General features: G+C 35.5%; 1 protein-coding gene across 1 annotated transcript in view; it reads left to right on the top strand.

The window, feature by feature from the left end:
- Nucleotides 1-26,704, top strand: part of ZDHHC21 (zinc finger DHHC-type palmitoyltransferase 21) — a 67,986-nt gene extending 41,282 nt beyond the window's left edge. The window contains exons 9-11 of the mRNA XM_036738700.1: nt 5,227-5,343; nt 25,249-25,292; nt 25,804-26,704. Of these exons, the coding sequence (XP_036594595.1) occupies nt 5,227-5,343; nt 25,249-25,292; nt 25,804-25,936 (294 nt within the window). The 3' untranslated portion in view covers nt 25,937-26,704. The remainder of the gene's footprint in view (nt 1-5,226; nt 5,344-25,248; nt 25,293-25,803) is intronic.
- Nucleotides 26,705-26,982: the final 278 nt, after the last annotated feature.

The following is a 26,982-nucleotide window of genomic DNA, read 5'->3' as shown; positions in this document are numbered from 1 at the left end:
AGGTGATAGTGGGCAGGGAGGGAATAATGATGGAGCAGTGAAATTAAACTGAGTCTTGAAGGAAACCAAGGAAGAAAAGAGGCAGGAGGACTGGGGGACAGAATTAATTCAGGCATGGGGCCCAGCCCATACAAAGGCATAGAAATGGGAGATGGATGGTGATGTGTGAGGAGTAGCTGCACCTAGGCCAGTGTAGCTGGATTCTAGAGTATTTAGAAAGGGGTAAAATGTAAGAAGATTGGAAAGGTAGGAATAGGCTGGGCTATTAAGCACTTTAAATGCCAAATAAACAAGTTTACATTTGATCGTGAAATTAATAGGGAAGCTTTAGAATTTATTGGGTAGGGGTAGGGGGTAGACCTTGGTCAAATGCTCAGTCAAACCTACACTTAGGAAGATTGCTTTGAAACCTAAATGGAGGAGGTGTGGGGTGAGAGCTTTCTTGAGGCAGGGAGACCAGCTGGAATTGGAATAGTCAAGGCATGAGGTGATGAGTGTCTGCACCATAGTGATGCTAGTGTAAAAAGAGAGGAGGGAACATATACAAGAGACTTTGAAAAGGGAGAATTGGCAGTACTTGGGAACAGATTGGATATAGTAAGGGTGAGGGGAAAGTTTAAAAGTGAGGAGTCAAGGAAATATCTTTTGAGCCTGGTTGACAAGGAGGATGGTGGTGCCTTCAACAGTGATAGGGAGGTTAGAAAGAGGGGAAGGTTTGGTGGAAGAGGGAGGAGATAATGACTTCAGTTTTGGATATGGTGATTTTTAGATGTCTACAGAACATCCAATTTGAGGTGTTCAAATAGGTAGAGTTATGAGATTGCCAGAAAAGAGGTTAGGTCTGGATAAATAGATCTGAGAATCATCTGTATAGTGATGATAATTGAATCCATGGTAGCTGATGAGATCACCCACCATACAGAATATTATAGAGGGAGAAGAGAAGGGGAGCCAGGTCTGAGCTTCAGGGGATATCACCATTAATGGATGTGACCTGTATGAAAATCCAGAAAAAGACAGAGAAACAACAGTCAGACAGGAGGATAATTAGGAGAGAGCAGTGTCATGAAAACTTAGAGAGAAAAGAATATCAAGGAGAAAAGGGTGATGGATGGTGTCAGAGACTACAAACAGTTCAAGAGTGATGAGGACTGAGGAAAAGGTTATTACGTTTGCCAAAGTAGATTTGGCAGGAGAGAAACAAACAAACAAAAATACTAATTATAGGATTTAGAGCTGGAAGACCAGAGAGCTTAAGGAGAAGCAGTTTTGTGTAGTGGAAAGAACATTGAACTTGGAAAAAGATCATGTTCAAATCCCACCTCCCACACTACTACTTATGTGTCCTTTTCAAAACTTCCATGGCTTTTCAGCTTCTTCATTTTTAAAGCGTAAATAATTTTACGTATGCTACCACTCTCACAGGACTGTGGGGATAAAACATGATACCGTATATAAATATAAAATGCATCGAAAAGCTTAAAGCACTAAATATCAGCACTTATTATATAGTTTGTACCGCCCCCCCCAACTCTTCATTTTGTGTATATGGAAACTATGACCCATAGAGATTAAATGACTTGTTTTTAGTTACACAGGTAGTAAGTCAGAGTCAGAATTTAAACCCATGTATTCTGACTCCTAATCTACTAGTTTGCATGCAGTTGTTGATTCCTATGTTTACATGAATTCATTTTTTTTCAGGTACCATCCTAGAAAGTTCAGCTAGAATTAGAAACCCTCTTATAGTATAATGGGCTATTTATTACCTTCTAAACTAGGACTTAAGTGATCATCTGGGAGTGCGGGTCACATCTTTACTGCTATTTGCCATTGTAGAAAATAAATGTTAACTGCAGGAAATATTCCAAAGTCTAGAAACTTTAAGCCTAGGACTAAAGTTGAAATTAAATCATTGTTAGCAGTATAGTAACATTTGAAGACTACTCACATGTGCTAATTTTCTTTTCTCATCACTTCTAATATAATTATCTTAACAAGTATGTTATACCACCACTGTGGTGTATCAGCATATAATTTCAAGATGAAATAGACATGGCCAATGTGATATACTTTTTATGTATATTTCAGAATATAAAATAGTGTCAGTTGGCATATGTTTACATCATCAGTGTTTTTTGGGGGGGCAGGGCAGTTGGGGTTAAGTGACTTGTCCAAGGTCACACAGCTAGTACATGTGTCAAGTGTCTGAGGCTGGATTTGAACTCAGGTCCTCCTGACTCCAGGGTGCTCTTACTCCCTGCACCACCTAGCTGCCCCTACATTATCAATGTCTACTATGTAGATATCTAAAAATTAGCATCAAGCTATTTTCTATGAAGGTTTAGAAAGCTACAATCTAGTCTTAGGTTATTATATCAAACATTATTGTTTTAATAATTATGTGGGCACTGATAATTGTAAATGATAATTCCATATTGCTAAGTCGTTATTGGGTGGATCAGGTTACTTATCTCTCAGTCTGACCTACAACTCTTAACACAAGCCTTCTTGGTCCATGCAGGCATAGCTAGTATCACATATATCTCGCGGTGTTGCTGCTAGGTGACTCCAAGTCTGAGCTACAGTGGTGTCCAGTGAAAATACATGGATGACCTACCTCCATCCATGTGCTTCTTTTTTGATAAAAAGGGAAGTCTTATTTCAGTCTTTCATTATCATCCATCTGACTTCTTGTAGTGGGGGTGAATGAAATACTACTTCTTTTTTACTGTCCTTAAACCATGTTTCTTTAACTCACTTATTACTCTCTTATCCAGGAGCAAGGGTTAGTGGGCCTGAGTCCTGTCTTCATGACTAGTAAAATTCTAGAATGTATTATTAATAATAGCTAACTTTTATATTTCCTGTGTGCTAGGCACTATGCTAAGTGCTTTATAAATATATTTCATTTGATTCTAACAACAACCCTTGAAGATAGGTGATTTTATTATCCCCATTTTGCAAATGAAGAAACTGAGGTAAACAGAGTTTCAGGGACTTGCCCAGGGTGATACAGCCAGTGTCTGAGATCAAATTTCAACTCAGGTTTTCCTGATTTCAGGTCTAGTGTTCAATTCACTGTACCACCTAGCTACCCCTAAAGGAAGGTTAATGAACATCTAAAGAAGGAAGAGATACCACAAAGCCAACAGAGCTTCATTAAAAATGGTTCATGCCAGACCAGATTTATTTTTTTTAAATAAGCTTATTAGATTGATAAGTGAATGGCGTGCTCTAGACATAGTTTATCTATGGGGAGGGATATAGGCTAGATGATATTATAGTTATATTTAGGAATAGTTAGATAACTGGACTCTAAAATAGCCATTAATGCTGTAACATCAGCTTGGAAGAGGAAGTCTTCCATGTCCTGTCCCATGGATTTGTGCTTTGCGTTGTACCATTTAACATTTTTATGTCTTGGATGGTATGTTTTTATTTGCAGAGGAAATGATAGGTAACAAACTGGGTGACAGAATCAGAGTCTAAAAGGATCTTTACAGGACTAAGGCCAAATCTAGTAAAGTAAAATTTAATTGGAATAGCTATAAAGTCTTGGGTTAAAAATATTTAAAACTTCACAAATACAGGATAGGGGAAATACATGGCTGGACAGCAGTTCACTAGAAGAATTGCAAATTCAATATGAGCCAGCAGTGATATGGCAGCCACAAAACCTGATGCAAGGCTTCCTTAAGTAGAGAATAGTGTTCAGTAATAGTTCTCCTGTTCCCTGCCTTGTATAGTCTCTGGCTAGAGTGTTATATTTGGTCTTGAGGGCTACATTTTGAGAAGGATATTGATAAGCAAGTGAGCATCCAGTGAGGAGGGCAGCCAGAATGGTGAAGGTCCTTGAGATCATGATGTATAAGGACCAGTTGAAGAAGCTGTATTAGCCTGGAGAAAGAAGACCTAGGGTGGAGAGGTAGAATGAGAAGATAGCTGTTTGGTATTTAGGTGATTGTCATGTGAGAGAGAAATAAGACTTGCTCTTCTTGGCACCAGAAGCAGTACTGGGCACATATGGTAGAAGTTGCAAAGAGGCAAATTTAGGATTGATATAAGGAAAAATTTCCTAACAACTAGAATTATTGGAAAGTGGAATGGTATAGTTCAGTAGATAATGAGTTCTGTTCATTAGAGGTCTTCAAACAAAGATTTTAACACATATATAATAGAGAGGATTCTTGTTCAAATACAGTTTGGCCTTTGAGGGCCCTTCCTACTCTGAGATTCTGTAATTATGATTCTATGACCATGTTTTTATATTTCTTTCCTGATTTGGAGTGAGTCTTACAACTCACTGGGTTTCAAGTTACTTGAACTTAAATAAGGTGAGTTATTATATTTGTAGATTCAGTTTATTAAAATCTTTACAACAGAATATTTTGTGGCATTTCCTTGTGTGGATTAAATATTCTTCCAGTAATGACTAGAATTTTAAAGGGATATGACATTAGAGCATAAAATCTGTCTGGAAGGTTCTACGACCCAGCCTAGTCAAGTGTGGAGAGCCTTATCAACAGAATGTTGGCCTCCAGGTGATAATGATGATGATTATTTTTTGGCTACAGTGATTCATAAAAAGATTCTCTAAGCTATAGCTAAATTACAGCCTACTTCCTTGAAGGGAGTGCCTGGACAAGTGACATCACAAATCTTTTTAGGTATTAAGAATTAAAGAATGCACTTAGTAACCTTTGTTGCTAATAGGTTCAGCATGAATCTCTATCTAAAATAAATGAGAATGAGGTATAGGATTATGCACTTAGAGCTAGAAGGAAACTGACCTGTCATCTAGTCTAACCCCCTTGTTCTATAAATAAGAAACCAAGGCTCAGGAACATCAATTTGTCCAAAGTCATGTGTGGGTAAGTGGCCAAGAGGGGATTCTGCAGCCATGTTAGCTTATTATAGAGCCAGTGATCATTCCACCACACTCTACTGGATAAGTCTCAGCTTTTGGTTTTGGATTGGGATTTTTGGCACAATAACATTGGAAAATCACAGTTTTTGTCTGCCACATAGTATAATTTGAGAAGATTTTCAAACCAATCTCAATTTTTTATATGCTAACATAGTTGAGCCTAATGCATAAAATAAAGTATTGCTTTAAAATAGTCTGCAAAAGTGTTATGATTCAGCTATTGAAAATTAGTGCTACTTTCTGTGATTCCTTAGATTACTGTTTTAAAGTGTTTTTTCCTCTTCCGTTCTTTTCAGGATCTCTTTTTAATTAGACATGAATTGGCCATAATGAGACTAGCTGCTTTCATGGGAATAACTATGTTAGTTGGAATAACTGGACTCTTTTATACACAACTAATTGGCATCATCACTGTAAGTATGACAAAGGTTTTTTTTTTTTTGACAAATGTTTTTCCAAGTAACTTTGTGAACGTTAATGAGTGAAAAGCTTTATGTAACTTATATTTTAAAAAATAGACTAAGCTTTCTTTATTAAATATAGGTTTAATAGATTATATTTCTAACTATAGAGTTACTTGAAATAACAAATTGGTGATAAAACATCTTAGGAAATAACTAAATATTGTTGATTCAGTTGGTTTGATAACCTATTTGATTATTTGTTTTCATTGGTTATTTCACTTCAACTTAAATAATTTAAAGTGTAGTGGTGGACAGTTGTATTCAGAGTTGTTAGGTAGCATGTTATTTCAGTTTGCTTTTTTCTGTATAGCATGTTTTCCAAAATGCTGTCTCCTTTCATTTATTATCCAGTAATTTTAAAGCCCTTCTGTATGAAAACAAAATGCTGGATACTGCAGGTGATTAGAGATGATTAAAATGCTATCTTGGCCCTCATGGAGCTCACAGTAGGGAAGATAAGACACACAAACAAATATATAATGCCATACAATAACTGTATCGCAGATTAGAAAATAGTAAGAGGGTGAAACAGAAACAAAATCTCTCAGCTGGACTTTAGTCCTGGATCACAATTGCCTATTATTTTCCAGAGACATCTCAAACTTAAGATCTTTTCCCTCTAGACCCTCTCAAGATTTCCCTGTTTCTGTCAAAGGCATCACCACCCTTCAGTCTCCCAGGTTACTGACCTTGGCATTACCCTCCTCTCTTTCATTTACTCCACACATCCACTCAGCTGCCATATATTGCCATTTCTATTTCTACATCATTTCTTGCTTCCATTCTGTTCTTTCTACTCACACAGCTGCCACCTTAGTTATCACCTTCTTATCGCCTCACCTAGATTATTGAAACATTTTCTTAATTGAACTCCCTGTCTCGAGTCTCGTAGCATTCCAGTCCATCTTACAGACTTCTTTGCAGATCTGACCACGCGACTCCTGCCTTAAGGAGCTACCTGTTGCTTCTAATATAAAATATAAACTCCTTTGTTTAGTTTTTAATTCCCTTCACAATCTGACCCCATCCTGTCTTTCTGTCTATGTTCTGTGATGCTGCCAAAATGGTCTTCCTTTAGTTTCTCACACATGATAGCCTTGTCTACATGCCTTTGCAGTGGCCATCCCACATTCCTGGAATACGCTCCCTTCTTTCCTTCTCCTCATAGATTCTTTCTCTGAATTTAAGAAGCAGCACTGGCACCATATTCTTCATGAAGCCCTCTCCCAGTTGCTAGCGCCTGAAAAGTAGAAGTAAGTGGACATGATGGAGCTGGACCAGGACTGAGAAGTCTCTAGGTCTTATGGCACTAGCCTTTGAGTAGCACTATATAAGTATTAGATGTAATTAGTGGATAGGAGAAGCTGAGATGTGTTGTAGATAGAATTAATTGAACCCTGAGATTTGGTTTAGCAAGTCAAATGATATTCCAGCAGACTGATTTGAATAAAAATGCTAAATTCTGGAGGAGGGAGATGAAAAAGGTTTGAAGAGAAATCCAAATAAATGTTGGAAATAAGTTGAATGAACTATAACAGTGATCATTTTGTGTCTGAGCCTCTAGATGTTTTACATGGAAAGATTAGTCCTAAAAGATTAGTAATTTTCGTTCATAGAACAAGAGTTTAAAATTGAAATTCCTTCATGATTTATAGTATTTTTACTTTTAAATAATAGAGCCAGTTTGGAAAAGTAGATAGAATTTGAAGCTAGGAGCCAGGGACACCCATCTTCAGATCCCACTTCTTTAAGTTACTATGTGACCTCGGACAAGGCATTTAACTAGTCTGTGTCTCAGACGATTTCCTAGGACTTTTCTCCTAAATCTTCATGAATGGAATTCCCACACTAGGAGTTCCCTGACAAAAATAAAAAATCCTTCAGGTACTCTTGTACTTTTAAGTAGCTTTACTAAACTACCTCAAATGTTTTAGTGCCAAACATTAATAAAAAGAGTGTTCACTTGAGAATTAAGATATGTGGTTTCTAGTTCCACTTTACTAGCTGTGTCACTATGTGCAAGTTATTTAATCAAAGTCTCAATTCACTAAACATTAAAATGTGAATAATGACACTTGCGTTACCCATCTTCACAGGTTCTTGTGGCTCATATGGTGGCACATCACTTACCAAATAAATAAAGGAGTGAAGGAATGAATAAATAAAAGCCACTCTTTAAAGGCAATTTCTTACTTTCTGTGAATTTTCATTATAAATAACCACTTAGTACAAATTAGAGATTTCTCTCTTGGTATAAAAGCAGGAAAATACTATCTCCCTATGGCTAGTGGAAGGTAACAGGGTAATCATTTTGGCAGTGATCCTTTGATGTCATTATATGACCCAGCAAAAACAGATTATCTGTGACCCAGACAAAATAATTAAAAATTACTCAAACTTTAAAATAACAGATTTACTAATCTCCTTTTCAAAGTTAAAAAAGATCTGTCTCCACATAATGCTGCCAGATGTTTCATTTTATCTGCATAGACTAATCTGAACCCCAGTTTTAAAGGATTACCTCTGATTATTTTAATGTTTAAATACTAAACAAGGTTCAGGTTTCATACATTCATATTAAAGCTTAGTAATGATTTTTTTACACATTTTCAAGGTAGTCTGAAAATCACAGCATTATGTCCTACAAACATATATTCCTAGTATTGTTTAGTGGCAATTATTTCTACTTTGCTATTCTACTTAATTTTGAATTTGTCTAGACTTAGGATCATAGCTCTGTAGTTATCCCAATTTCCTTACTGTGTTTAGATGTTATTTACTAGTTCTGATGTTTGATGGCTGTTTAACACCATAAGTGGAACCTGACAGTGGTGTTCGCAGAGTGATTAACATTGTCAAGCTTTTTTTAAATTAAATTTCAGTCTGCATAGTGTACAGTAATAATAATATCAGTCCTGAAAAATGTAAAATGAATTTAGTGGTTGTTTTCTCAGTTACTGAGGTAGGGAAGGAACAGTGTAATGTCTTGGGAGCATTGGGAGTCAGCAGTAGAGCAGCCTGATGATGATCTGACACTGAAGTCTTGTGTAGCAGGATTCTGCTTCTGAAGCTGTCTAACTTTTTTGTAGGAGCATTTAGTTTTCAGTGCAAAGTGAAGTATATGTTGGAATGTGCTATTGACTCTGTCTTTTTGCTACTTAGTCCTTTTTGCAATGATTAAAAAACATAGAAAAGTGAATAGAGCCCTGGCCCTGGAGTCAGGAGGACCTGAGTTCAAATCCATCCTCAGACACTTAACACACTTACTAGCTGTGTAACTTGGGCAAGTCACTTAACCCCAATTGCCCTGCCTTCCCCCCTCCAAAAAAAAAACATAGAAAAGGTGTTTAGTGGCCACTTTGTCAAAACCTAAAATTTCAAAGATAGATAAATTTTGGGCATTTTTATTTCATCTTACTTGGGCAGGCTCTCTTTTGAATTATTAAAAATAGTCTTATTTCTTCTTAACTCAGTTCAATTGAGAATTGTTAATTTCTCTTCAGTGACATCGTAGTTGGTACCTAAAGAGCTCAGTAAATATTTTCTTAAGAAGATATTAAAGATATCATCCTTACACAAATGATTTAACATTGGTCTGAACTTTTCATAGGTAGGCTACCTGGCTTCTCTCTCTCTCTCTCTCTCTCTCTCTCTCTCTCTCTCTCTCTCTCTGTCTCTCTCTCTCTCTCTCTCTCTCTCACACACACACACACACACACACACATGTATGTACACAAGTATGTAATGTAAACATTTTTAATCTTCATAATTAAAGTTACCCACCTATCCCACAGAATTAGGGTGGTAAATTAGCAACATTCATTTGATATAATTTCTATAAGTTGTGTTGGGCATGTTGAATCCCATATTAGTTTTGCAAATATGAAAAGCATGTTTAATTATGTTGAATACAGTTTACCTGTACTATCGTGAAGCACATTCTATACATTTCTTTCATCTAAAACCTTAAAAATATTTTAATAATTATCTAGAGATTTTCTGTGAATTATATTATTGTTTTACAAAAATAAAAGAAATTTTATGTCCCCAGAAAACCTAGGAAAACAGATGAAGTGGTGATTTTCAATATTTTTCTGATATAGCAAAGAACAGAATTTTCTGTGTCTTGCTCTTACTCTGTTTAAATTCAAAATGCCATATAAAGTAAAATATACAATAATTCAGGGATTTTCACTTAAATTTTATGTTACTTTGCTAGTGAAAAATGTAACTGTAAATACCTTCATTTTGAAATATTTCTATTATATACATGTATTTATAGATGTATGAAACTTTATCATATTCTTATGCTTTCACCAAAAATCATTAAAGGTTGAAATGTTTTTAATCTGTATTCAAATATTTCTATATAAAACTATATTTAAAATGCCTTTATTTGCTCAATATGATAAGATGTTTCTGATGAAATGATAGCTAGCATATAGCAATTTGCAATTTGCAAAATACTTTACAGGATATCTCATTTGATTCTTATGACAACCTTGTGAAGCAGGTGCTGTTATCTCCATTTTACAGATGAACAAACTGAGGCTTCTTGTGGTAGATGGATTTTAGTTGAGACTTAAGGGAAGCCTGGCAAGTCAGTAACCAGAGTTGAGGAGGTAGAGCATTTCAAGGATGGAGGATAGCCAGAGAAAATACCTAGAGCTAAGAAGTAGAGTGTTTTCTTTGTGGAACAGCCAGGAAGTCAGTATCTTGGATCAAAGAATACATGGAAAGGTATAAGAGGGTAGGAGGGGGGCTAATTGATAAAGGTCTTTGAGTACCAAACAACATTTTGTGTTTGATCAGACACAGTAAGTGTCTGAGGTGAAATTTGAACTCAGGTCTTCCTCACTTTAAGCCCAGTGCTCTATTCACTGAACCATTTAGCCACCTGATTAGAAAACAGTAGGAGAATAATCAGATTTATTGGTTTCATTTTATTTTTTAAGAATACTTGATTATCACATGGCTTAATTGGATAGAAACTTTTCTGTAAGAAAGCAGAAAAAAAGTTTTCCTTTTTTCTTGTAATTTTTTCAAATACTATTTTTTAATGTCATGACTCAAATACATATATACACTATCTCTCTCTCTCTCTGTGTGTGTGTGTATATATATATATATATATATATACACACATACATATATATACTTAATCAGAAGATTGAAGAGTGGAATGAGTTTTATTCTTGTCTGTAATTATACACCCATTTTTAGAAAGGTTCACATATTTTCATTCTGTGATACAGAGGCAGAAGTGCTAGATTTGGAGTCTCAGTACTCAAGTTTGAATCCCAACTCTCCTTCTTAGTACTAATCTTTGTGATTCTGGGCAAATAACAAAGTCTTTGTGCCTCAGTTCTTCTTCTGCAAAATGAGGGGGTTGGAATAGATGGTATGAAGGCTCTTCCAGTTTTCTTATTCTATGTTATTATGGCCCTCATCAATTAATAAGCATTTATTTACTAAGCACCTACCTTGAGTCAGACAGATGTATTAGCTGTATAACTTTAAGGAGGAACTATCAATTCTGTGCCATAAAAGCATATTAAACCTTCTTACTATAAAATCCTGTTCACCTTGAGAACATTTAGAATCAAAGGTAGAGGTGGGTTGTAGTTTTTTCCTTATTTTTTTTAAGTCTGAAAATAATATAATGTTAAATTTCCATTCTAAACATAATTTGCAGTCACTTTTATTATTTGAAGTTCATACTCTTGTGTTGGTAAGCAAAATGGGCTCTTAGCACTTAGTTGGCTTTTGTTTCCTTTGAGTAATTCAGTGTATTTCATTGAGCCTTACTAGGTGCTAAGCCCCAGGCCCAAATCCCTATTAGGTGTAAAACCTATATGGGTGTGACTTGGTAACCAAGGTGGGGCCCCAGGTGGGTCTAACTAAGGGAGGGCCTAGCTTACACATGAGTTTGAGTGATAGGTTTGGGACATCAGAGGCTCTTAGACCACATGGGTTTAAGTCACCTCTTTGTGATGATTTTAGGTCATGTGGGTGAGTCGCATGTGTGACTCACCCCTGACCCTGAAAAAGACATAAAACCAGGGGTTGGTTTCCTCTTCTTTGGAGCTCTTACCCACAGCAGTGGTGGCACGCGTGACTCTGGGCCAGCCCTTGTTCTGAGCTCCCGGACTGAACCTAGATGTTGGTAACTATGAATCTGTATTTGGTCTGTCTGTTGATGTTTATAATTTGTTTGTAATTTGCTCTGAAGTTCAGTGTGCTGGTCTTTTCCCCTGAACTAAGTGAATGATGTTTGTATGCTGAATTAAAGTAAGCTTGTCAACCCCTTAACGTAGCTTTCCTTAGTTAAGCAGATCAAAAGAACCTGTGCTTTTGCAGCATGCTAGTAGTGTTCTTGTTGGGCTTGAGTTTGTCTTATACCCCCACAACAGCTGCTAGCTGCATTGTTGAAACAACTCTTCAGGTCCCATTTTTTAAAAAGACAATATTCCAGATCAGAAGAAAAATACAAAAGAAAAAAAATATGTAATTGCTGTTTTCATGCTTAATTTCTGCAGAAAAAAAATCAATATTAAATAAATAAAATATTTCTGATTTATGCAGATTTTTTTATAAAGTAAGCTCTATAAGAGACTACTTTTTTTTACATGTACCTGAGTTCAAGTTCCTGCTCTGACATTAACCATGTGACCTTGTGCAAGTTGTCTTACCTTTGTGAGCTTCCATTTTCTCTTCTGTAAAATAGAGATAATATTGCTAGCACTATTTAACCTCATAAGATTGTGGGGAGGAAAGTATTTGAATTTTGTCTCCCCTTCACTGTCCCCCAAATAAAAATAAACACAAAACACTTGCAACAAATATGTATAGTCAAGCAAAATAAATTTCCACACTATGTCCAAAAATGGGTCTCGTTTTGCATACTGAGACTGTTGTTTCTCTGTTATAAATTGTAAATAAATTCATTTCAGTTTTAAAAGTGTAACCTTCTTATGGGCATTGCTGTGTTTTTGTCTTTCTTTGTATTTCCCAGGGCTTTGCACAGTGTCTGGCACTTAGTAAGTGATGTTTATTGAATTTATTAAGTACCTACAATATTCCAGATGCTATTTTAGGCACTGAGAATACAAAGAAAAAAATGAAACAGTATCTACCCTCAAAGAATTTTTAAATGATGACGAGGGGGAGTAGAATCAGGAAAACCTTAACTGAGCCTAGGATTTTGTAGGGTAATGGGGAGTAGAGGAAGCGTTCCAGAAATGGGGGACAGCCTATGTATGCAAAGGCATGGAAATTGACTAGTGAATATTGTATATAGGGACCAGCATGAGGGCCAGCCTGGCCAAAGCATAGAGAGTGTGAGAGATAACAAAAAAATGCAAACTATTATTACAGCATGATAAATATCTCATAGAAGAAGAAAGGCAATACATGACACCACAAATATGATACTATTGTCTTTTCTTTGTACTGTGAGCAAACAGCTTGTGCTCTAAATTTATAGGTTGTATTTTCTTATTTCCTTTCAAAAATCATGCTTCCTCCCCATTCTCGGTCAGTCAGTGAACATTTATTAAGTGCTTGCTATGTGACAGGCACTGTGCTAACAAGTGCTAGGGGTACAAAAAGAGGCAAAAGACAGCCCCTGCCCTCAAGGAACTCATGGTCCAATGGGGGAGACAACAAGCAGATTGATATGTACAGACAAGCTATATACAAGATAAATAGCAAATAAAAAAGAGGGAAGGAATTAGTATTAAGAGGAATTGGGGAAGGCTTCTTGTGGTAGATGGATTTTAGTTGAGACTTAAGGGAAGCCTGGCAAGTCAGTAACCAGAGTTGAGGAGGTAGAGCATTTCAAGGATGGAGGATAGCCAGAGAAAATACCTAGAGCTAAGAAGTAGAGTGTTTTCTTTGTGGAACAGCCAGGAAGTCAGTATCTTGGATCAAAGAATACATGGAAAGGTATAAGAGGGTAGGAGGGGGGCTAATTGATAAAGGTCTTTGAGTACCAAACAACATTTTGTGTTTGATCCTACATGCGACAGGGAAGCAATGAAGTTTATTTGGTGAGGGGGGAAGGCAAGAGCACTGAGTGACATGAGCTTTAGGAAAATCGCTTTGGTGGCTGAATGGAGAATGGATTGGAGTAGGCAGGCCTACCAGCAGTAGTACAGTAATAGTAACAGGAAAGGTGGGTCAAGGGGAAGAATTTAGAGGGAAAGATAATGAGTTCAATTTTTGGATGTTTGAGTTTAAGATATCTGTTTGACATCCAGTTTGAGATGTTTGGAAGGCAGTTGGAGGTCAGCAGAGAGATTAAGAAAACATAGAGACATACATTTGAGAATCATCAGCATAGAGATGTATGCTAACTGGTAACTGATGATAACACCAGTGAAGTAATTTATAGGAAAAATTCATTGATTCTTTGAGGATTTGGAATTAATAAGTATGGTACCGTTTGCATTCAGTTTTTCATAGACATAAGTAAGCTTTTTACATTAGAGTTAGCCTTCAGGGAAAAAGACAACTTTCAGTGAAAATGCATTACATTTCTACAATTACAAGATTACATACAAAATTAAATATAAATATATTGTAAATAATGTAATATAAAAATTATATAACATTATTAGAAATATTATCATATAAAAATGTTCTTTCTTCATTAGTCTTAGTTCCTGATATTGTTCAGTTTCCTATCTGCCATATGTATTACTTATTTAGTAAAATTAAAAATATATCACAGATTTTTTTTAAATCAGAGACTAAGAATCTAAGAGATCTAAAAATCTAAACCAAAGGTCATATGGTCCAACCCATAGTTGACTATGAATTACTTCTGCAGAATCCCTGAAAATAATTGTCTGTCTTCTGCTTAAAGACTTCTAGTGACTAGGAACCCAACTACTTGTCAAGGAAACCCATTCTACTTTTGTCCAGTTTTAATTGTTGTTCTTAAGGTATTCATCAGCTCCCAAATTAATATCTGTAAAGCACATATCTGACCATAACTGGCCACCCTTGCTCAGTGGCTTCCTATCACCTATAGGGTAAAATACAAACTATTCTGGCAGTTAAAGCTCTTAACATTCTAATTCCAGTTTTCCCAGATTGATTTTACATTTCTTCTCCTAAAGCACTGTTGTATTTCAGCCAATCTGTCCTCTTGCAGTCCCCATACCCAGAATGCTCTTTTTCTTCACTTGCTGCCTCAAATCCTTAGCCTCTTTCAACGCTGAGTTCGAGGATCTCCTCTTATATAAAACCTCTGTTCATCATCCTCAAAATTACGTTGTGTTTTTTTAGTATTTACACATTGATACACTTCCTGTGCCCACCTCCAGTAGAATATAAGTTCCTTGAGGTCAGGGACAGTTTTATTTTTGTCTTGGTATCCTTTGTCCCTGGAATAGTGCCTGGCATAAGTGCTTATCAATACCTTAGGCTGAATTGAAATTCAAATCTCTGCAACTTCTCCTTTTCCCTAGTTTTGCAATAAGTGGCCAAGAAGACCAAGTTTAATCCCCCTTTCCATGATACAATGTTATATATCTATATCACATGACTAATATGTTTTAGTACTGTTCCTCTTTGACTTAAAGGCCATATATACTTCTGTTCAGGAGTAATGATAATGGATTTAAGCCTAGGCAGAATCATAGCATATTTATACTGTCTCCCTGACAAAATGCCACATTTTGTCAATTGTTGACATTATTATGTTGGTGATGTGTTTTAAATAGAAGCGTTTTTGATGTGGATATTAAATTTTATAATGTTTCCACAGTGCTTAGATTTGTTTTATATATGTTCAGTATGTTACTAAGCCATGAATGCTCAACTAGAGGCTTTGTGATGATAAAGATAGATAATAATGTGATAACAAATTTAACATTTATGCTATGTTATGACACTTTTGACTGGCTTGTCACTAAATCAATAATGAATTGTTTTTCATAGCCCAGGAACTTTAAGGCATGCCCTTTTTTGATTCCTCAGCCAGTAATTATTTTCCTTTAAGTGTTTATAGATTTTTTTGAGTGAAACAAGGTGTGAATGCTTTGTATTAAATATGTAAATATGTAATTGTCCCATATTTGGAGGGGTCACTGATATTCTCATCTTTTGGTAAGAAATATGGGATGTGCCTTCTGTTGAGAGAGATGGGATCTGGCTTGTTGTAGAGAGGAACCTGGTAAAGTGCATTGCTATTAGTGTGCCATTGTGAAGATTTTGAGCCAATTAGTTTAGATCTTATCTGGCCCTGCCATTTTTCAGTTTTTTGGAGAGGCTAAAGTTTGTCACTTTCCTGAATATAACTTTTCTGTTGCTTAGTATGTTAACATTGTACATACTTTCTGTTTCTCCTTTGATCCAACTTGCATTTTCTTTGTATTGGATTTCTTGTGACTTTACAAAGAACCAGAAATTTCTACATTCTCCCTCAGGGCTGATTTCTCACCTCTGATTTCTTTACTTCTCAAGTCTCTGTAACATTCTTTTGATTGATGGAGAATTGTTTGTTTAGTTCTTTGTGTTCCTTTGACTGCTGTGTTGCCATAACCCTGTAATCACTTGCTTTCAATTACTGATTAAAATAGTGTAGAATTTATGATATGCTTTTCTTTTCCAACTTCCTTTCCATGTCTTCCTCTTTTTTTGTCTTAAATTGAGCATTGTAGTGTTTTTGTTTTCTACTACGTGTACAACTAGAAATTTATATAATCTGATAGCTTTCCGCTTACGTTCATTAGTGCTCAAATCTCTTCTGTTCTGGTCGAGTTTGATGTCCATCCTTGGGAGCATTCCCAGGACACCCTACTGAATTTCTTCCTGTAATTCTTCCAGTTGCAACAAGTGCCACATATACAAGTCCTGAGATTATCTTCCACCTCCTTTTTTGTCAGATACTGAGAGAGAATGCATTTGTGATGGGTATAGCAAATAATCAGATTTTTAGAATTATTCTGTTTCGGTATTATAGGTCTGCTTGTTGAATTCCTTCTGTTGAACTCAGAAAAGGCTTTTCACAATTCTAGTCTAAGTATGCTCATCTCTTTTCCAAAACTATTTGAGATATTAGTGCTATTTTCATTATCCATTGCCTTATTAAGTATAATTTGTACATATATATGCTTATACATGCATATGTACATAGTATAATTTCTACATAAAGTGAAAATTTATACATCTCTTGTTTTATACAATCTTCCTATCTTGTCTTGGAATGAAGTTTTTTTATGATTTCCCTGTATTTCAGGAAAGACCCTGATTGACTAACTGTCTGGACTTCACCTCCTCACCAGATGCCGTATTCCCTTATGGGGTACCTAAGATTCCTTTCCTTAACCCCACCCCCGATTTACAGTTTTACTTTATGTGCTGTTTTCCTGTGTTTGAATATGAGCTCCTGAGGGTAGAAACTATCTTGATTACTTGTATTGGTATACTCAGAATTTAGCCCAGTTCCTGGCTAAGTAAGTGCTTAAGAAATACATTGTTGTATGACTTGGAGCCAAGGGTACTTACTGACAAAAAGAAAACAGCATAAATCTCTGATGTAACTGGTGAAATATATTTCCTCCCCCCTTATCTTCATACCATTTCATGTACATTTGTGATTTGCCTGCTTTATTAGCAGCATCTGCACTAAAGCATTTCTAACAGGTATTTCTGATTGATTCCAGTGTATCTAGCCTTGCCGTGTTACTGGAACGTAAAGGAACACTACTTGCTCCATTGTCCTCTTTGCCAAGTTGCTTATCACAGTGATTTTGAGTAAGGTCAGCCTGCAACCCTGTGCTGACCCATTTATTTATTTATTAGATTAATAGAATCAGTTATGTCATACCAGCCAAGGTACTAATCCAGTTGGTTGCATTACCAGAGCTTAATTGGCCAACATTTGAGGATTCTTGCTACACAGAATCTCAGTTGTACATCATCCTGATTGTCATCCCCTTACTTTTACCATTGCCTCCCTCCTAACTCATGGCACGGGTTAGGCTTTGAAGGGGTTGTTGCTGTGATTGTTGTCATCCAAGTGGTGAAACCTCTGATGAGCCAAAGGTTGAGGCAGGTTAAAGAAAAGCCACTCTACTTAGTGATCCATAGGTTGAAATTAATAGTTTTGTAATAATCAGGAATTTATATAAAATAATCTACATAACAAGTCTCTCAATTTCCAGAAGAGTAAACTGAGGCCCAGATTTTGAAGCCCAGAAGCAGGAGACATCATTGATTATTTATACTGCTACACACAGGCAGCTGTAAACCTTTGTTTTGCACACATGATCCATTGCATTCCATAAGCCAAGCATGGTTCTGAGAGCTCTCATACACCTTCCTGATGCTTTAGGAATAGCAGCATTACTCTTGTAATCATCAGTCTTTCCGTCTATACCAGTTCATTCTCCTTAACCTACCTGAATCTCTGCATCCTGCAGTTCAATTTAAAATGTATTTAATGTATTAAATGCTTACTTAGTAAATAATAGTACCAGACAGTGTCTTAGGCCCTGCCAAAACACAGCCAAAAGTAAAACAACCCTTGCCTTCAAAGAACTTTACCCTAGTAGGGAGGGGAGTAAATATGACATAGATACAAAATAATTTGGGAGGAGAGGAAGAAGTAAAGGAGAGCCACAAATAATGAAATTAGTAAAGGCCTCTTATAGGAAATAGCTGAGAGCTGCCCTTTGAAATGACAGCTCTGAAGCTCTAGGGCTTCCAAGAAACTCAGGTGAAGAGAACAAGCATTATGAGCATGCAGACAAACAACTAGCATGCTCTACATATGGAGGAGTAAGTAGGACAGTTTGGCTAGATTGTAGAATATGTGAAAAAGATACTTCCCTTGGCCCCAGTACCTCCTCAAGATGCTATCATATCCATCTCATTTCAACACCAAAGTAAGAGTCTGCCCTGAATGGCTTAACTTGCTAACTTTGTTCTCCCTTCTCAGTCCTTTTAAGTGGAGGGAGTGGAAATCCAGATGTAACTGCTTTTCCAGAGGTCACCCTGTCATTTGAAACAGCCCATACATAGAGTATTATAGAGTAATATAGAGTATAATGGGAGGAATTTAGAAGATCTGGGTTTGAGTAGTTGTTTGGCAAAATTCATCTTTCTTCATCTGAATTTCCTACACTGTAAAAAGCCAAAAGCTTTATTAAAAAAAAATTAAAACTTCCTCTCAGTTTCTTAATCTGTAAAATAAAGGGATTAGACAAGGTAATTTTCTAAGGTCTTTTACAGCTCTTAACAATCTTTGCTTCAATTTTGACTCTTCAAATTAAGTCGTGTGGCAACTGGTTTATTATATTGTACATGACAATCTATCTTTCATCATTGTAACTGCATAGACCATTCCTCCATGCCTTTCTCACCTACGTGTCTTGGAACCATTAATTACCTTTAGTGCCCAGCTCAAGTGCCACATCTTACCAAGTGCCATTGGTAGCCACCCCAGATTACATTGTATATATTTTGTATTCACTTATCTAAGTGTTATACTGCCCTCCTCCCGCAATAGAATGTAAGCTCCAGAAGGACAGTCTGTTTCAGTTTTACTTTGTATACCAAGTATCTGGTTTAGTATTTGGTACATAGCAAACATTTTCTACATATTTGTTGAGTTGAATTGAACCTTTCTAAACATTAGTTTATCTGTAAAATGGAGATAAGAAACTTGCACTACCTACCTCACAGGCTGTTTTGAGCAACGAGCTTTTGCAAAGTCAAGTGCTATAAAACTTCATTTGTTAATGATCTCCAAATTGCCAAATCTGATTCTTTCTTACTTCTCATCCTCCTTGACAGTTGTTCATTATTTGACCTTTCTAACCATTGTCTTTTTTATATCTCATCCTTCTTTCACTTCCCAAGCATGATACTCTTCCGAGTGTTCTCCACCTTCTTTGACCATTTCTCCTTTATCTCCCTCATTGACTCTCCTTATTCTTTAATTTTAGACATTCCCCAAAAGCTTTGTTCTTGTCCCTCATTTTTTCTCCAGCTAAATTCTCTACTCTAAATACTTCATCCACTCCCAGAGTGGATATCAACTGGTTGGCTAACTCTCAAGACTGTACTCTTAACCTTACCCCTTAATCTATAAACATACATTTGGAACTCCCTGCTGTATATCACCAAACTTAGCCTATCTCCAAAGAATTGATCATCTTTTCCTCCAAAGTAACTTCTCCTCCTGACTTTCCTGTTTAGAAGAATGAGTCACATCCTTCTAGTTACTTCATGGTCATTGTCAATTTCTTCCCCATCTTTCTCCCTCCCCCACATCAATTCAATCATTAAGTCCTACCCAACATGTCACTTAAATGTCTCTTATCCGTTCCCTGCCTTTCCTTGTTTATAATTGAATGGGAAATGATGCTAAACTCTCTTAGTTGACTATGCCTATGGGAACTTCAGCTACTTCTATTACCAGGCTACAACCATGATGTTCGCCTATTGGCATAATTGTATACAAACACAATAAAATCTTGGTTATCTGGAACTTTCAAGGAGTGTTATTCCATATAGCCCAATTTCCCAGATAACTAATGGTATCCCATTAAGCATTAGATCTTGTGTTTTTATTTTTTGGGGTGAAAACCTTTATTAAAATCATACATTTATCTGCCTTTTAAAATAGAGTATATTAAACATAACAATATTTTCATAAATACTCAAGGTAATCGTTATGAATATTTTACATTATTATATTAGATTGTGAGTTCCTTGAGAGCAGAGATTGTTTTTTGCCTCTTTTTGTATCCCCAACACTTAGTACAGTGCCTGGGACATAGTAGGCACTTAGTAAATATTTATTGACTGACTGACTGACGTTGTTTATTGATTGACTGACTGTGTTATAGTACTCAAATACCTTTCCAGCCTATTTAGGTAGGTAGAGGAACTATTTTCTTCATCCTTTATTCAGCCACCAAACTGATTTTCCTAAAGTACAAGTCCGCTATGCAATAAACCCTAGTGACTTCCCCTGTTGTCTCTAGGATAAAATCCAAAATCCTTTTTTTGGTGTTCAAACCTAATCATATTCCCTTCTCTCCCCTGTCTGCCCTTTCCAGTCTTCTTATACCTTATGTAATGGTAATTAAGGTAGGATTTTTTTTTTTTTACTGTTTTCTCTTTTGGAGTACTGAGATAATCAAGTGCCTTTGATAAGTCTGACCTTTGTTTCTTTGATTAAATCAGGAGTCTTTGATGACCTGCTTAAAAAACAAGAAAGCCTGGTTCACATAGGTTTGAGTTACATGGTTGTGACACCCTTTGACCCCGAACAGGGTATATAAACTCAGAGGTTAGCATTTTGTTTGGGACTCTCACTCATTGGAAGAGTGTTGTGTGATTTGACCAGACTAGACTGTGGGTAGCCGCTGGAGCCCTCCCCATCCCTCCAGCTTTGAAAACCTAGATGTTGGTGTCTCCCTCTCTGGTAACTGTAATCTTTTGGTCAGACATCTAGAGACCTGTCTGTTGAAAACTGTTTGTATTTGCTCTGAAGTTCAGGGGTGCTGGCTTTTCCCCCTGAACTAAGTGAATGATATGTGTATATTTAATTAAAGTGAGATTGCAAACCCTTTAAAGTTGTTTTCCTTAGAAAAGCAGATCAAAGAACTTGTGCTAGCAGCCCTTCTGTGTGCTGGTGTTGTTGATCTTTCACCCCCACAACAGCTGCTAGCAACATTGTTGTTATACCTTACTCCCTGCACGTGTTCAATCCAGAGACACTGGCCCCCTGGCTATTATACAAACAAGATATTCCCACCTCTCAGCTCTGGGCATTTTCTCTGGCTGTCCCCCATACCTGCAGTACTCTCTCCCTCTTTATCTCTGACTCCTGGCTTCCTTTCAGTCTGAACTAAAATCCCATCTTCTATAGGAAACTTTTCCCAGTCTCTCCGTTCTAGTGACTTGTCTCTTTTAATTATTTCCTGTTTATCTGATAGGTAGTTTGCTTCTACATATTTCTTTTATGTTTGTTTCTCCAATTAGAATGTGAGCTCCTTGAGGGCAGGGACTTTTTGCTATTTTTTTTTTGTATCTCCAGCACTTAGCACAGAGCCTTGCATGTAGTAGGTGCTTAATAATGTTTAATGATTTCACTTATTGAGTGTGCTGCACTCATCATCCTCGTACTGCTGCACTTTTTTATTTTTATTTTTGTCTGCCTTAGAGGTTTTTCATTCTTCTTCCATGGTCTCAGCTACTATCAGTTTGTTTCTATTATCATACCTGCCTACGTCAGCCTCATTTCCCACTTGTAATTTTTTTTTTCTTAATCTCTTGTACATTTGGAAACCTGTCAGCCAAGTTTATTAGAATTGTACATAAAGCATGAGTAAAATTCTTGCTGATGTCTAAATATTCTATGAATAGGACACATGGACTGTGTGTTGCATGTGAGCTCAAGGTCATTGCACTTGTTACTTTCTTTTTACTTACTGATTTTGTCAGTGTTAACATAGTTTAGGTTGTCAGGTTCCATATAGGTGAGAAGGTACTAGTTACTATACTTAGGAAGAAATTAGCATCAACTTGAGTTATGGCCTTTAAAGAGTTCCATCCTATAATGTGGTAACAGATATCACAGTACTCTAAAACTCAGCTCGTTACTCAGATCGATAGTGATCATCAGGGTTATGTTAATCACCTAGGGACTTATCCCAGGATGCGGTTGACTACATAGCAGGTACATATTTCAACTAGACTAGCTATTTTCAACCTTTTTTGGTCTCAGGATTTCATGATACTTTAAAAAAATTACTGAGAACACCAAAGACTTTTTATATCTTTTGGTATTCACTGTATTAGAAATTAAAATTGATAAACTTTAAAATTATTCATTTAAAACAGTAAATCCATTATGTTAACATTTTTATGAAAAATAACTTTTCCAGAATAAAACAAATTTAGCGAGATTGGCTTTGTTTTACAAATTTTTGCAAATCTCTTTAAATGTTTGCCTTAATAGAAGTCAACTAGATTTTTATCTGCTTCTGAATCCAATTTGTTGCATTATGTTATTTTAGTTGAAGTAAGTAAAGAAATCCAGCCTCACACAGATAAGTAGTTGGATAAGGGATGAGTAGTTTAATATTCAAATAATATATTAGTATTATTATGAAAATAGTTTTGACCTCACTTTGAGAACCATTGAAGTAGACCTTTTTTTGCTCATATAAAAACCCTATTTTATATTGGGGAGTCATTAAAATTTATTCTTTTTACAACATAAACAGCTAATTGAATGACCCAAATTGCTAGTCAGGTTTCTACCTTCCCCAAATTTCCCATTACAATAATTGTTTTCCATATTGCGATTTTGTCACTCTTCTGTAACATGGAATGACATAGAATTAGAAAACAACAACATTATTCCAAGCTACAGGCTTTAAAATTCATCTTCATTTCCTAAATGTATTGTTTGACCTCATAACACTTTATGCCTTGACTCCAGAATTTGACATCTAACCCAACACCCCCATTTTATAGATAAGGAAACTTTAGACTATAAACTCTTTGAGAGCAGAGGTGCCTTTCTTTGTATCCCTATGCTTAGAACAGTGCCTAACACATAGTTATGCACTTAATAAATGCTGATTTACTGACAGAGGCTTAGAGAAGTCAATGATTTTATCCCTGTTCACAGTGATTGTGGCAAAGCTAGAATTAGAACCTTGGTCTCCTATTCCTAGTATGAAGCTATTTCTTTAACGATACACTGATTGAATGCTGGAGGGGATGAAGAAAATTTGGGACATTAATGCATTGTTGTTGGAGTTGTGACCTAGTCCAACCATTCTGGAGAGCAATTTGGAACTATACCCTATGGACAATAAAACTGCATATCCTTTGATCCCAGAAATACCATTACCGGGTCTGTATCCTAAAGAGATCAAAGAAAAGAGAAAAGAGAAAAGGACCTATTTGTACAAAAATATTTATAACAGCTCTTTTTCTGGTGGCAAAGAATTAGAAAGCAGGGATGCCCATCAATTGGGGAACCTCTGAACAAGCTGTGGTATATGATTGTGATGAAATATACTACTATTCTATAAGAAATGACAAGCAGGATGCTTTCAGAACAACTTGGTGAAGTGAGCAGAACCAGGAAAACACTGTACAAAATAATAGCAATATTGTAAGGATGTTCAACTGTGAAAGACTTAGCAACTCTGATCAAGACAGTGATCCAAGGCAATTCCAAAGGACCCATGACAAAAAATGCTATCCACTTCCAGAGAAAGAAGTGATAAATTCTGAATGCAGATTGAAGCATACTTTTAAAATGTTCTTTTTTGTTATTTTATTTTTTTGTCTTTTCTTTTGCAATATGACTAATATGGAAATATGTTTTGCATGACTTCACGTGAATCATAGATATCAAATTGTTTGTCTTCTCGGGGGATGTGGTAGGCAAGAGGGAGAGAATTTGTGATTAAAAATTTTTAAAAACGATTATTAAAATGTTCAACATGTAATTGGGAAATATTTAACAAAATAATTTTAAAAAATATACTGATTCTTCCTTGGTGTGTGCTGATATGTTTGGCTGTATGTGTTAACTATTTATAAGAAGTTAAGTATCTTAGGACTTTTTTTTTACAGTTAATTCCATTTTATTCATTAGTAGACTTACCTATTATAATATAAAGAACTTCTGAAAGTTAAAGGTCATTTTATGAGTTCTATTGGAAAGAAATAGAGGGGGGAATGATCTTTACAACTACATAGGAGAACTTGAGTTTTGTATTGTGACCTCATGTATTGTTGCTAAATTGTATTATTCTGCAACTCTTGGTTGGAGAGTCCATATTATACCTGTTTCTAAACACTATGGTTGTAGAAGCATTCCCACTGTAAGTGAAGGAGAATTAGAGAAAATAGATCTGGATTTTAAATACATTATTTTATTATTCTAAAAGAATATCATTGCTAGAATATTTAAATGTAATTATTATAGAAGATATAGTAACAAAGAGTGGAGGAAAGGAAATTTACCTTGGTAAAAGACAAAGAAGATTGTGGTAACAGTTAATGAAATAAATAAAATTACTCTGTAAGCCATAAAAATTACTATAAAGGATAATTACATTTTATTTAAATATTTTTAAATTACCTGTTATCATAGTTCATCGGGCTAATTATAGACCCACTGCCAATACAGATTAATTTGCATACCCAAAACGTAAGTCTATTTATGCCTAGAAGGAACTTTTTTTTTTCAAATATTTGTTAGAACTTCCTTGATAGCACAGAAGAAAATGTATTATAACCTTATGATAATAAATTTTAGATAGAAAGAGTAAGCTATGTTCTATATAAAATTGACTTTCATATTATTAGTGTTATTTAACTGTAAGATTGACTGATGATTGAATAGATGTTTGAGGTATTTTTTATTTCATTTTATTAAGATTTTTACTGCTAACTATCTCTTCATAATTTTATTTACAATAGTTTCTCTTTTAAAATGCAGTTACAGTATTTCTCAGATTATACCTACTTATTATTTTCTATAGAAAGCACATTTTATTCCTATAATTTTAAAACAATATTCAGAGAGGAAATTTAATAAGAGATTATACCTTAATAATGTAAGACTTTTAAAATATCTTTTTGTGTGAATATTTTATTGTAATAATATCATATTGGTTCTGTTCTTATAATAAATTCAATAGGTAGCATTTAAAAAAAAATTGTACCTACATTTAATTGATTTAAGTCTGAAATTTTTTAAAGGTATCAAAAACATGATATGAATAGAGAATAAAAAAGACTTGAAAACTTTTTCATATGTGAGTACTTTGTAATTTTACTTTTCAAAATTTCTTATAGGATACAACATCTATTGAAAAGATGTCAAATTGTTGTGAAGAAATGTGAGTATAAAAGTTTCCATCTTTAAAAATTTAAAAGACTAGCAGTTTGAAAGTGTGCACGCGGAGATAGAAATGACAGCTTTTTCTTGCTGCCCTGCCTGAGGTCTGAGCTAGAGAAGCATATCTCTAGCCCTCCAGTTGTGAGATTTTTAATACAGAGTAAATACTGATGATTTGTGTTCTTTATCTAACCAAAGTAAGCTAAATTATTTTGTCCCTAAAGTACATCAAAAGACAGTTGCTACTGTGTTGTTGACATGCATTCTGTTAATCGTGAGATTCTCCTCTGCTTCAAAAGTTGCCCTCAGTTGATTGACGACCCAGATACAATATCTGGTATCCAGAGTTAAGTCTCAGCTGCATGCCATAATGAAAGAAAAGCTGTATTTGTGATGCTGGGACACAATTCATCAGAGTCCAGTAATGGATCCCCAGCCAACCTGCATTGTTTTAGCTGACTGAAGTGCACCATGGGAGTGCTGTCTTTCACTAATAATGCTGTCTTCTGTAGATCGAGGCCCCGAAAGCCATGGCAGCAGACCTTCTCAGAAGTTTTTGGCACTCGTTGGAAGATCCTGTGGTTCATTCCTTTCAGGCAGAGGCAACCACTGAGAGTTCCCTACCACTTTGCCAATCACGTCTAAACAGATGGATGGTGGGCACAGATGGGTCCTCCATGCTGGAAATGCGTTACAGGTTTTATGATAATAGAACTATGACAGTCTTCAAGTCAATTAAAATCCACCCACCAATCTTAGGCATCATAATGTGCCCCAGGCTTTATTTTAATAGTGATCTTGATCCTGTTGTGGGACTGATACAAGATCTATATTTAAGTTTTAAAGTGTGTTTACTGTCAAATTAGCTTTCCGCAGGGATTTCTTTAAACTCATTTGTTGTTAAACTCAAAAGGTAATGATTGAGATGAACTAATTGTACACAGTTTCTTTTAGTATAAACTATTAGTAACTTTATTTTGTGCAAAATTACAGATGTTTACTTAAATTCTTCATTTTCAAATGGTATGACCAGATCTGAACTTCTTCAGGGTTATTTTCTTTTTAAACAGACCTTCTATGCAGATTTTCTTTTCTAATGTAATTGTAAATTTTTAATGCCTCCTTTTTCTTTATACTGCATGATATTAACCATACAGCATAGCCCTGAAAGCAGGCAGTGTATTTTATAAGAAGCAAATTTCTTCCTAATGATTTCCTCCATGTTTTTCCTACTTCCTTCCCAAAAAAAGTGTTTTGAAGGAAAGACTTAAAATTCTCATCTTTTAAGCATAACATTTCAAGAAAAGAAAAAAATAACCTGCACATTTTTACTACTGAGGAAAAGATGTTTAGGGCAAAGACTCAAAGGAAATATGTGATTAATAGGCATATTTTCCTGTTTTTCACTGAGATTTATTTTGTTTATTTGTTTCTAGCAATTTACAATCATTTCATTTCTACTTTTTCTCAATTAGGATTCATACATTCAAAAATGTCCATTTAATTTTAGTATATAATATATAGTATATAGAGGAATATATATGTGCAAAAATAGATTCTAACTTTTATCTTCTAATAGAACTAGAATTGCTTTTTGAGTGTTTATATTTAAGAATATTGACCAGTGAAATATTTTTAAGGTATTCTTTTATATACTTACTGTTGTTACAGATAAGTAACCAGTTTCTGGC

This window comes from Trichosurus vulpecula, chromosome 9 (assembly GCF_011100635.1).
Source record: "Trichosurus vulpecula isolate mTriVul1 chromosome 9, mTriVul1.pri, whole genome shotgun sequence".
Lineage (NCBI taxonomy): Eukaryota > Metazoa > Chordata > Mammalia > Diprotodontia > Phalangeridae > Trichosurus > Trichosurus vulpecula.
The sequence above is the reverse complement of the archived record's forward strand: the minus strand, read 5'-3'. Positions and strand labels throughout refer to the sequence as shown.